This window comes from Ochlerotatus camptorhynchus, unplaced genomic scaffold (assembly GCF_037179485.1).
Source record: "Ochlerotatus camptorhynchus isolate MF236.1 unplaced genomic scaffold, CSIRO-AGI_Acam_v1.1 ptg000211l, whole genome shotgun sequence".
Lineage (NCBI taxonomy): Eukaryota > Metazoa > Arthropoda > Insecta > Diptera > Culicidae > Ochlerotatus > Ochlerotatus camptorhynchus.
The window spans coordinates 1,924,788-1,937,829 of record NW_027040701.1 but is presented as its reverse complement, the minus strand read 5'-3'; the positions used below and the strand labels follow the sequence as shown (position 1 = coordinate 1,937,829).

Sequence of the window (13,042 nt, the reverse complement as noted above, 5' to 3'; positions counted from 1 at the left end):
AAAAAATATGAGGCTCCGAAGAAGGGATCGTCTGGATGCACGCACACAGCTCTAAAAAAAAGGGTTGTGCTGTGTGTTATAAAGTCTCTTGCGCTCGATTGTTTTGAGAGCAAGAGACCAGAGAAAGCACGCAATAATTTGAGAGCCGTGCAATGTGGGTAGGAGTGCACAGAAATAGCACTAACTTAGCTCAAGCTTTTTCCGATAGCAGCGCCTGTGGTGTAATGATAAGCGTGATTGCCTCTCACTCTAAAGGGCCTGGGTTCAATCCCAGTAGGCGCCGTCGGGATTTTCTGATGCATGAAATCTCTGTTCACGCCTTCCTTCGGAAGGGAAGTAAGGCCGTTGGTCCCCGATCCATGGGCCGATAGGGGTAGGATACAGGTGGGGGAGCTGTTTTCCTGGTGTCGGTAGCATTGGTACTCTTTTCTCGATTTTTTTTCGGATTTCCATCAGGATTTTCTTTTAAATACCTGCGCAAGTTCCTCCCGGAAGTGTTTTAACTTTCTCTGAATGTTTTCGGAACTGTCTTCTGACTAATCCTGGTTTTTTCAGACTTTTCACGGAAATTTCCGATGTACTTTCTTTAATCTTTCCGCGGAAGCTAGTTCCAATTGTATAAAGATATTTCACCTGGAATTTGCTGTGAAGGTTTCTTCTGACTGACACAAGACAATTCTTAAGGCCGGCGCACAATAGATACGTTTTTAGACAGTTAGCCCATGCATTATCTGTCAAAAAACCCGAAAACGTATGCATTGTGCGCCGGCCTTTATGATTTCTCCTGGAAGCTCCTTCTACGAGTTCCCCCAGAAGTCCTGCTGACTTGCTCCGGAAGGATATGCCAACTTCCTCTAGAAGTTTCTCCTAACTTTTTCTGAAGGTTACTTCCGATTTGTCCGGAAATTTCTTGTCCTGGATTTTTTAAAGGGCTCAGCTCAGTCAGTAAAGGCAAAGCTACAAAGCAAGACCATGCTTGGGTTCGATTCCATGTCCGGTCTAGGATTTCTTCGGGATGGAAAATTTCTCGACTTTCCTGGGCATAGAGTATGACTGTAGTTGCCACACAAAAATGGAACAGGCATCGAAAGCTTTCAATTAAGACCGTGGAAGTGCATCTAGAACACTAAGTTGAGAGCGATAATAATATGCGATACGCAATAAGCTTGAAATGCGAAGAAGAATATAGATTTTAATCTACCGACAGAGTTGGTCAGCTTCTTTGGAAGTTTCTTCCAACTGTCTCCGGAAGGTTTTATGACTTCTCTGGAAGTTATTTCCATCCTCTCTAAAAAGGTTCCATAAGTTTCTACTGACAATTTGTTTAAATTTATTGATATTTCTACACGGAGTAAATTTACTGGGAATGGTATACTCAGCATTTTCTCGGGTAATTAATATTTAGCGAGCCTTTTTTTGTCTTTAGCTGTTTCCCAGTAAATTTAAAGAATCGTTTTCTAGAATTGAGAAACGTAATTTTTGTCGGAGTTAGCAGAAAATGGATCCTAGAATGTCAAAAAAGTGCAATTTTTACAAAATCCTCTATGTCCTTGTCGGTTGTTTCCTAATTTGTTACAACTTTTGCATATTTGATCTCGCCTAGCATTGTGGGCTACGAATTTTATTTGATTGGACGTCAAATCTTTAACTAAACCATGGCACAATTTTCAAAAAAAATAAAAAAAAATATTTTTTTCTATTTAAGAATATATTTTTTTAATCTACTAAATATTCATTTAGTAATTTAGTTTTTATTTTTCGAAAAGAACTTTTCCTCCAATTACTTTACTTCAACAATTCATTCTCTTGCGTAGTAATAACAAGAATTTTTTAATACGTTATGCGTTTTCTATGAATATTTAGACATTCGCGCCGAAATGTGGAAGCTGCCAAAATCTTCCGTGGCTTTTTGGAACTCTAACATTTCAGCTTTTCATTGACGGTTCTACGCGCAAACGAAATCACCTTTTGTTATGTAAACATGATCAGCTGGAAGCTTGAGAACAAAGGAGTCAAAAGTAGTGTGCCACTTTCTGTCACATCCGCTGCTCGGGATTGTGCTTCATTACCCCGAATGTGAAAAGCAGTCAAAAGAAAGCAAAATCTCATTCGAAGTAACGGCGTTTGGGGAAGTGACATTCGGAGTAAACAAATTAACGAGAGTGAACTGTATTTTTAAAGCATTTCTCCACAAAAAAGCATCGCCGCCCAACGTGGGGGCTCGAACCCACGACCCTGAGATTAAGAGTCTCATGCTCTACCGACTAAGCTAGCCGGGCTGTCCTCACCTTACTAATAAAATCGATCAAATCAAATCCGATTGAACTTTCCAGTCAAAGTATAGCGCTTCCCCTAAAGCCTACAGCAACAGCTACATATTCTAATGTCAAAACAGATCAATTTTTCAATCTTGTTTGGATGCCAATGAGCGAGATGGCACTAGATCAGATTAAAAACTAACAGCAGAAATCATTATTCTCACGTAACGCTTCGCGCTATGTTCCGATCACAAACCCTCGGTTACTGATAACGATAACAACAGCGCACATCACAACTTCCGAATCACTAATCCCGGGGCGTTCAATCGGGCGAATCCGATCGCAAAATTGCAAAACAAATCCCCGTTCCAGCACTGGTCCACATCGAAAAAATAACAACAAACCATCTCGCCGTCTCTTTCCCGCTCACGCACATTGGAAGGACCAGAGCAGGATTCCGATTGGAGCCAGACTGTCGCTCGCACCAGCAGAACATCCCACACTTGACGGCCCATTTTCGAGCCGGAAATCCGATTCGATTCACCTGTCGGCAACGGAACTGGCTCGGCCACCGAGGAAATTTGCACCTACCTGTGTCGGTTGTTCCCGCGGCGTTCGAATACAGCAAAATAAACACCAAAATAACAACACCAACACTTGCACTTGACGCGGCCATTTTCAATCGCGAAACGAATTAAAACGAAAACTGCTTTGACTGATGGATTGTTTTTGTTTTTCTTATTTTTTAGCCATTCGCCGTTGTTTTAGCTCTTCGAAATGGGAGCTGGCGAGTTTGACAGATCCAGTGATGCCAGATATTTTATTCATTTATTTTCTCTTTAACGTTCGAAAAGCATTTTCATATAATGTTTTTCGTATTAGGTACACACTTATAAAATCATTACCGACTTTGGTCATTTTTACCGAACTTTAAACAGCTGAACTGTTCTTTAAAAATCAGGCATTTTAATTCATTAGCTTCAAAACAAGGAAAACTTCACCGCAATGGCAAGACTCGATTATTTCAACAGAGCTGACAGTGTTTTGGAATTAAAATTTAATGAAACAGTTTTTGAAATGAGGGTCAACATTTTACCGAACGTTCAGCTGTTGAAAGGTCAGTAAAAAATTACCGAAGTCTGTAATCATTTCTAAGTGTGTACGTATTGCGAAAATTTAATCTTTCTTCATTTAGACTCGAGTTATTTTAATTTCGTCGGTTCCAAATTTCGCTCTTACCAATCCCACCTTGGTTTCCATGACATTTCTTCTGATGTTTTCTTTTGACTCCTTTGTTCCAAACCAGCTGGTTAATCCTCTTCCATATGTCTAGATAGAGCTGGAATTAGGGCGTAACAGCTTTTGTAAACAATGACTTCTCTCGATGATTTCTCGTAAGCCATGGCTCTCCCTGGAAAATCGACATCACCATCGAGTAGAGGAAGACTTCCTCTACCCGGTGGTTATGTTGGTTTGTGTGGGCGTGCCTTAAATTCCGAGAAATCAACGAAAGAAGTCATTGTTTACAAAGGCTGTTACGCCCTAATTCCAGCTCTATCTAGATGTTTACTTTTGATCCCTTTGTTCTCGAGCCTACATTAATGGATCACTGAAAATGTTGAGGTTTGGCCAGATGGACCAAACTATGGTCTTAGCCGTCTGTAAAGACAACCACAAAGAAAAAAAAAAATGCTGAGGTTTTGACAGAACTATGCTGTGGCTACCACAGTATTTTACATTTGATCGTCCATAGCGCCAAAAGCATACTGTGGTGGGTTCAAAACTGGACCATCTAATGATCAATTCCAGCTGGTCAACCTGTTTGCGCAGTTTGCGCACAAAAGCGGCAAGGGAAAACTGAAATGGTAAGAGTTTCAAAAGCCACGGAAGATTTTGGCAGCTTCCACGTTTCGTCGAGAAAGTCTAAGTATTCATAAAAACCACAATACATAATTCAATAATTAAATAAAACGTGTTTTCGGTATCGAATATTTATTGATACTGCTGAAAACTACTCACTACTGTCAAAATTTTCAAACTGTGTACGTACGTATAGTTATAAAACTCCTTTTGCCAATATTCATTAAGCAGTAGTTACAATATCATTTTCTTATTCCATTAGGTTGCTTATTATAGTTAAGCGCTATTTACGTTGTTGATTAGCAACTGTTTATTAGTAATTAATTTAGTTCAATATTATTTTGTGGATGAGTATCAGCACAAATCAGTTTGGGTACTGTTTGAATTTTCAAGGAATCAATAATAAACCCAGTATTAATCCCCCCTATTCTGCGAGTCACGTGACTCTCTCTCACCGGTGAGGTGACTCTCCATTTGATTTACATGGAGAGTCACCTCACACGAGGTGACAATTGTCACCTCACCGGTGACAGAGAGTCACGTGACTCGCAGAATAAGGGGGAATGTCATAGCGTCAATTGAATTTATCAAATTTAATCAAAGCTAATCTTCTGTCCTTAATCGAGTTATTTTGACCCAAGAAGCAGATTATTTCTAGATATTTTATCCTGTTTTCTATGGCACTCCGACCTCTGCTGCCTTCTATTTCCGTGTCTCCACAGCAACATCGTCAAAAAATTGGCATTCACTTCGGGACTAGTATCCAAACCGTACTTTAAAATGTTACATATAAAAAAAAAAGTGTGTGACTACACGTTCCCCCAGAACGATGTAATCCTGCAATCGGATCACAATGCAGCTCTTCCTCTCGAAATATACCCCGGAACCATCTAGGAAAAATTCCATTCCCAAAACATGTATGATCTCATTTTGCGTTTTCTTTATGTGCCCTACCGCTTAGGGCACGAAATACTAGCAAAGACAAGACGGTTCCCCAAAGTCCTCCGGCGGTTCAATTTTAAAACCGTGTGAATCCAACGCCTGCAGTTCTAGCCGAGACCGATTCGATTCCACCAAGCTGTTGGCAATATCCTGAAACATATCCTCTAACCCTTCGCCCGTTTTGCAGGACGTTTTGTACGTCGCGCTGATTAAACTATGACACTGCTCGCAAAAGGACTCCATGTCCGCATCGGACACCTCCGGATCGCCGGTCTGCTCCAGATCGACCTTGTTTCCGACTAGAAAAATCTTTGCATTCTCCGCATACGTAACCACGTCCAGCATGTGCTGCGATAGGGAATGGAACGAGGCCGGATTGTCCAATGCGAACACCAGTAACGCAGCCTCGGCAAACTTGTAGTAGCTGGAAGTGACGGAAGCGACTCGCTCCATACCACCGGTATCCCACAGTTGAAGCTAAAACAACCACAAACAAAAATCAGTTCAAATTCACCCACTCCGAAAGGGTCATCGACCACACTCACCTTGATGGCTTTATCGCCAACCGTGAAACTCCGATCGTAATGATCCAGCCCCAGGGTGGACTTCCGGTCCGTAGCCGTGACGAAACTGTTGGCAGCGAACCGGCGGAAGATTGAACTCTTCCCCACTCCGTACTCGCCGCACAGGATCACTTTCTGCTCGGGAATGCGCACCGAGGCCATTGCTTGACGCTGGCCGCCGCCGCTACCGCCGGAAAGATCCACCTTTGTTGACTTTTGGCTGTCTGATACGGTTTCGGCGTTTCTTCAACCAAAACAAAAAAATAAAACTGGAAAAATGCAATCCACCTGAGAAGTTATGGTTCCAAGCCGGAAAAGTGCGGATTTTCCGAACGTCTGATGCGAAGAATTTTCCTTACTTTTCTTTTTGCGGGAGCGGGAGGTGTTTTTGCACTGATTTAATTAATCGTCTATCAACTTCGGCGACGGCTTCTGACAGATTTTTATTTTGATTTTTCGTCATAATCCTTGCCCACCAGAGGTGCACTCCAGGGGGACGAGATTGCGTTTCTGGAAGCAGTTTGCGTTTTGCTTTCGGAAACCAACGGGGTGACATTGTAGTTACTAGGGGATCGACTAAATTTACAATAGTGACCAAAAATATCACTTAGTACCGTCAAGGGCCACCCTCATTAGATCCGTTCACGTTGCGTTGACGTAAATTTGACAGATAGACAATAGATTTAGCTGTCACTTTGCTGCAACGCTTCCGATCCGAATCTAATGTGCGTGGGCCTTCACAATGACGCGGTCATCTAGATAAAATTGATAAAAAGCAGATTTTTAGCGATGGACCCAACCTTAGATCCATCCCGACCAACCATTCGTGAAACTTCTTCAAAGTTCTTTATGCAGAAATAAAGATTTATGTCGGCAATTCTTTACTTTAAATTTTCTATGATTTCGATGTACACATTTAAAAATCTTTATTGATCGATACTTACATTTAAGATTGTTTCTTCATCGGTAATATGATAGTAATCTATAAAAGTGCCATACTAAATTTCTTTTAATTTCGATATGTCACATGGACTTTAGTATTCTTTACAAATATTCATCAATAAATATTTAAATACTGATATCATCGTAACTTTGAACTTTGACAAAGAACAACAAAGATTGACATCGATGCACATTTATAATCTTCTTGTTATCGATTTGCATCGCTGGTTAAAGAGAGTTCGAGACACACCAAGTGACAGATGGCAATGTTTATATTATTTATCGACATATTCGGCATTTCATCGGAAGAAACAATCTGCCGGCAAATGTTTACCATTGTAGTTCTTCTAGTTTAAGTCTATATATTTAATAACCCGTGATAGCATGCGTGGTGGGATTTTCGGAATTTGGAACCCAATGAGTAAAATTGATACCTTTTTACCTCTATTACACCTACATGGCTGACTGGTTGATGGTTATGACAAATAAATATTGAATTTATGTATGAAAAGATTTACAGAAATTTCAATACACCACATACTAGAGTGTGTTTGCCTGTCGTTGATAAGCTCATCAACAGCAGCCGTGGACCCGAGGATTAGCAACCAACAACGAAATCAGTACACCCCAGATGGCTTGGGATCGAAACTAGAAATTATGCAGATAAAAAATCACAAATAAAATCAGCAGTTGTGTATCGATATTTTACAACAGAAATCGATATTTTGATCTGGTCACACAATCGATATTTTAACATTGGTAACGATTGGTAGCAATATTTTGAGAAAGATCTTTATAAACGATTCACGATTTGACTTTTAGCATCTTTACAATTATTTATGAAATGGTGACGATCGCTATCGATTTTTCTTATGAATGGCTTTGAAAATCGATGTATAGAAAATTAAAGAAAATTGACGAAATGGTTGGTCGGGATAGGCCAACATTAGAGCTATTTCCCCTATATTCATAGTCATTTGCGGGAGCCGTGTACGATTGACAATTAATGTTTTGTCAACTGGGCAGAAAAGCTGATTGATTTAGCAGCGCCGGGTGTGTAGTGGCAAACGTGATTGCTCTTTCACCCCAAAAGGCCTGGGTTCAATCCCAGTCGTTGCCGTCGGGATATTATGAGGCATAAAAGCTATGATCACGCCTTCCTTCAGAAGGGAAGTAAAGCCGTTGGTCCCGGGTCTATGAGGCATTGGTACTCAGTACGGAAAACAAGATCGACAATTGATTGTTGTTTCAGGGCCTAACGTGTTTTATTTTTCCTTGATTTGTGTTCCGTTGATCTTGTTTTCTGTGCTGAGCACCAATGCTACCAACGCCAGGAAGGCAGCTCCCACACCTGGACCCTACCTATCGACCCATCAACTCATGAACCGGGGACCAACGGCTTTACACGCCTTCTGAAGGAAGGGGTGATCAGAGATTTTATGCCTCAGAATATCCCGACGGCAACGAAATGAATGAAGAATAAGTGCGCAGAAGGCGTCAAGACAATACAACGTCTAAGTGCACTTTTATTTCGACTTTTATTAGCGTTTCCACTCTTCCAAAGAGTTCAATTTTATTTGCAATTGATAATGTCACAAAACTATGCATAGGAGGCATCACTGCACTGCAATCCACTTTTTATTGTTGTGTCATAGGATGTATTCTAATGTTTTATGCGTACAACAATTTACATCGTGATGAACTTTGATTATAATGTAACGTTTGGTTCTGTTGTCATTGGATGTATTCTGATGTTTTATACATGCAACAAATTACATTGTGATGAAGTTTGATTCTAATGTAACGTATGGTTGCCCCGTAACGTGGGTAGATCACCTTTTCGTGGTACGTTACGGGATGTAAGATCTACCACCGATTCCTAGTCCTGACTACTTCAAACTAGGGGAACAGGATTTTTCAGTAATCCAAGGAACACATCTTAGTCCTTGTTACTTTTTACGCCTTGTTGATAGTGACAAGACTCGGCTTTGTCTACCGAGGATGATCTTGATACAAGAAAAAAAATGAGTTAGTTGTCTTCATCTATGTGATTCCTAATCTTCTATTCGTTGTTCCCTAGTTTGAAGTGGTTAAGACTAGGGTTCTGATGCATGGTCATTATCGGTGTCATACCTTAATTTTGTTGCTAAGGAATCCAATTTGGACTGACAAAGGGGCGCGCCTTTGGAGGGTGTTTCAACACTCCGAAGGGTATAAATAGCGGGACCTTTCAATTAGAGCCGGATCCTTGCGATAAATGCAAGAGTGGCAACTGTAAAAAAAATCGAATACTTCATCATTTCTTAATAGTGATGGAGTAATACGACATGCACTAAACTAAGGACACGGGATATACTACAATAGATCAATCTACTGGTCGCAGTAGTGTTAGGTCCCGAACATAGGAAAAAAAAACGTATGGTTCTGTTGTCATTGGATGTATTCAGATGTCAAATTTTACATCGTCAAGACGTTTGATTCTGATGTAACGTTTGAGGCTAATGTATTTTTATGTACTTGGACGTCAAACTGAAGTCTGAATACATTAAGGGTACAGCAATACACGTTAAAATTTAATGTATTGAAGATGTCTGCTGATGTTTCCTACATTACAATTTCTATTCGGGAACATAGCAAGCCTCAATGTTCACACTTGCGTGCATGTACGAAGTTTCACGTTCGATGTGCAGAGTACACCTGAGTTCGAAAGGTAACACAGGTAAAAGTTGAAGAAATTGAAACTCAAGCTCAACGCCGCCTATGTTTCGTGAAGACTGATTTTAACATATGAGTAAAGAGCTACAGAGACACACAGCAAAAAAAAAAAATGTAATATCGATCAATGTAATTCAAGCTGATGTACGAAATAATGATGTAATAGCAAAAAGCAGATTCAATATTACATGATGCAATAGCAAAAAGCAGATTCAATATTACATCAATAGATGCAATTTTGTTCGCAAAATCGATGTACATCGTACAACGTTATATTACACAACCGATGGATTGACCTGGTTGCAGCAGTTTGGATGTAATATTCAACAACTTTTTTTTTTCTGTGTAGAAAAAGGCGCCAATTTTTGAGCGGTGTTGAGAGGATGTAAACAAAGGCAAAAACATGAATATTTTTCCTGCAAGATAACTTGAAAACTGAAAGCAATCGACTCAGCACCACTCACACTTGATCGATATTACATTTTTTTTTGCTGTGCAGCTAATGCAGGACCTAATCCATTGTTTGGTTGACATAAGGCTGTAGTGTGACCGGGGTATATAGTAATCGGTGTATATGAATGGACCACGGGGGCACTAATCACGAATTTCGGTGGAGCTCACATCAATGTGATGAATATAGTGGGTGAGGATGACTGCAACAGACTGCTCTTTCTAGCATTCAGCACTGCAATGCAAGTTTGAAAGAGTAAGCTGTTTTGTTCTGTCGAACCTCCGACAGTTTTACCGCTGTCAGTCAGCGCTGCCATTTATACAGATTTATCTGTATTATACAGATTTTTTAATCTTAATACAGACCCGATACAGAATACAGATTTATCACAGATTTTTAAATTACAATACAGATTTATACAGATTTTTATAAAATGCTTGAGAAAAACAAAATCCAAAATTTATGAAAACAAAATAACTTGCTCGATTTTATCAGCGTACCCCCTTCTCTCCAAAATTAATTGTTGTGACAAAAACCATATTTGGTTGAGTGGTAGTTTTATCAAATATCCGAGAGTTTTTGCCCCTCCAGTGGTTGGAAAACTGTTTTTGCAGTATGGAGAATATCACAAAATTCGCGACTCTCTACTAAATATAACTTCACAGAAGGAAAAAGGCGAACATGAAAGAAAACGAAATCCAATTTGGCTCAAAAGACTAGAAGAAGCTTACTCGTCGCTATGCTCCTCTAACATAAAAAAAAATTAAAAAGTTTATTGAACATTTAATCGATTCCACTGTGCGTTTATATAGCTGCCGTTTAATAACTCATGATGACATCAAAATTTGATGTATTTTTATTTTGTTTTTTCGGCATGCATGCAATAACATGTTGATAACTAAATTTGTAATCTAAATAAAATATCCATATCAAAATAAGTTATCAAGCAGTTCTTACTAATATCAATATATGTTATAATTTTGGTATTCTTCGCTTATCTTTTAGCTCTCATTTTTGTTCTGTTAGCCATCAACTCCATCAAAATGAAATCAATTTGAGTTATCAGGAATAATGAAAACAACATAATTTTTGTTTTCATTTTGTTCTCACCCTCTGCTCGGGAACCTATCAAATTTTCATCGACAATTAATCATGTTATGGTGTTTTTGACAGCATTCACAACCAGAGGACCAACCGCTTTCGGATGCATATGGAGCTGGTAGTAAACGATTTGAGATTGTATGGGGATTTACAGTATTAATTGAATATTTCCAATATAAGCATGTATGTTAAATACAAGAAAAGTGCCCGAGCACATTAAAATGGTACAAGTACAAGTACTCGTAAACATTTTACTTGCATTGAAAATGTATTTCGTAAGAAATTGCGGATTTTCTGATATTCTCCATACTGCAAAAATGATTTTACCAGCACTGGCGGGGCGACATCTCTCGACTTTTCGGTATAACTACCACACAAATGATGTAATTAATTGTATTCATCTATATTAAAAATATCAAATAGTAATAAACTCGTGCACTTTTTTGCATTTAAAACTGCTTATCAGGAAGATAATGAATAGAAACTAAAATCTCCATACATTTTCAAACGGCTTCATATCACTCTTATAAATAAGTACGGACGATATCACAAATGGCGCAATTATATCCAGTATGGTTAGTACGATAGCCCGAATAGGTGGTTAAGCACTTTTTATGGTTATTTTGTATGCACTGTATTTGTAAAACAACAAAACATGATTAATTAAGAAAAAAATCGTCAATACAGAAAATACAGATTTTTTAATAGAGTGGATACAGATTTTTTATAAAACCACCTGGCAGCTCTGCTGTCAGTATGCCCAAAAGTGTCAGATTGTCCAAAAATGTCAAAAACATGTGAGCTATGGTGCATCTATATGTGTTTTTGACAGGGATAGGGTCCCCCTGGAAAGGACTGATGGCTGTAGGACGGATGTCTCCCTCTAACTTATGACTAACAAGCATGGGTAAGAAAGAGACTTGGGTCCAACCGAACAGCCATTTTTTCCGTGTTGGTTATTTTGATCACTGCGACCAGTACTTAGATCTATTGTGACATATTCCCCGTTTTAATATTGCTTTATCAGCATGTCGTAACACCATTTTATGAAGCGACCGACATAGACTGACCAAAAGCATTTTCCCAGTCAGGTATTACATTTCGAATGAATTGCACTACTTGGCTGGGAACTGAATTCCAAATATCAAAGGGTTCTATCAGCCCCTTATCCAGAAAAAAAACGCCTCTTATTGGAGATTGCTGTACAAGGGCATAGCAGGTGTTCAGAGTTTTCTTTTTCTATGCCACATAATCGACACATGTCATCTTGAAGTTTTCCTATTAGCTTCAAGTGATATTTACTTGGACAGTGCCCTGTTATTAAACCAGTGTACATACTGCACACTCAAAGGATTTTCAAATCTAAATAGATTAAAAGTTACGCTAAATCGCAACTCTCCTTAACGACGCATAGCTTTGTTTAAAGAGAGAGAATACTAACATAGTATAAAACTGGTTTATACATTGGATGGTATAAAATTGAGGTATTCTTCTGATGTATATTATGCATTTATTCGGCAGATTCGATTATTTTTCAGTTTCATGTGGTTTGTTATGATTGAAAAACATAATCAAAAAGTTGGAGAGAGTGAACTGTATGGAGATACGTTTATATTTTTATTCTTTAAAATTAACAACATTATGAAGAAGTTATGGTTGAGGCTGTTAGTGGCAGTGATGACTGACATAGATGACGATGAATCGGGTACCTGATCGGATATATATAAAGAATCGAAGGTTTTCATTTGATTTTTCAAAGTCACGGCCAGAAAACGGTACCATTCAATTGGATCCATGAGCGAGAATAGTCAGCTATCCGTATTTCGGTAGTTCAGCTTCTCACACCTTCACCCTCGCGCCCTTCAAGATGTTCCTCATGATACTATATACATACTATTATACTCCCCGTAAATCGAATCCTCATCATACTGCGACACACGGGAAATGGTCGATCCGGTTCAGGTTGTTGTACGACGAACCAATCTCTCCCAGATACAGTACACCTTCTTCTCGCATGGAAGCACCTTGTTTTAAATGGTGTACAATTTTACGATCACGTTGCCATCTTATTGATTCGCCAAGGCACTTTCCATCCGTATTGATCAACTCAGAACCGGAAGTAGCCCAACGACCAAGTGCTGTTTATGATGATCTGGCGTTGAAATGACCAGAAGTTTCGACTATAGGAAGAACCTCAGAATACTCGATCG

At 39.2% G+C, this 13,042-nt stretch overlaps 2 protein-coding genes and 1 non-coding gene across 3 annotated transcripts in view; all 3 read right to left on the bottom strand.

Annotated features, from left to right (window-relative positions):
* The window catches only part of tkv (thickveins), a 357,489-nt gene extending 354,538 nt beyond the window's left edge, over positions 1–2,951 (bottom strand). Inside the window, exon 1 of the mRNA XM_065224468.1 lies at positions 2,850–2,951. Coding sequence (XP_065080540.1) covers positions 2,850–2,934 — 85 coding nt within the window. The 5' untranslated portion in view covers positions 2,935–2,951. The remainder of the gene's footprint in view (positions 1–2,849) is intronic.
* On the bottom strand, positions 2,206–2,279 carry TRNAK-CUU (transfer RNA lysine (anticodon CUU)). Its single transcript has one exon. It is a non-coding gene; the product is annotated as a tRNA-Lys (tRNA).
* A 2,102-nt stretch (positions 2,952–5,053) lies between the features above and the next one.
* RabX6 (RAS oncogene family member RabX6) lies at positions 5,054–5,996 on the bottom strand. The gene is made up of 2 exons (XM_065224362.1): positions 5,606–5,996; positions 5,054–5,537 (listed from the first exon to the last, which is right to left on the bottom strand). The coding sequence occupies exons 1-2, from the start codon at positions 5,783–5,785 to the stop codon at positions 5,091–5,093; spliced, it is 627 nt and encodes a 208-aa protein (XP_065080434.1). The 5' UTR covers positions 5,786–5,996; the 3' UTR covers positions 5,054–5,090.
* Between the last annotated feature and the right edge of the window lie 7,046 nt (positions 5,997–13,042).

Bases quoted from the DNA above. Each gene is read 5' to 3' on its own strand.
- RabX6 (XM_065224362.1), bottom strand. From the start codon at position 5,785: ATGGCCTCGGTGCGCATTCCCGAGCAGAAAGTGATCCTGTGCGGCGAG. The intron at 5,538-5,605 runs GTGAGTGTGGTC...TGGTTGTTTTAG, and splicing joins TTGGCGATAAAGCCATCAAG to CTTCAACTGTGGGATACCGG.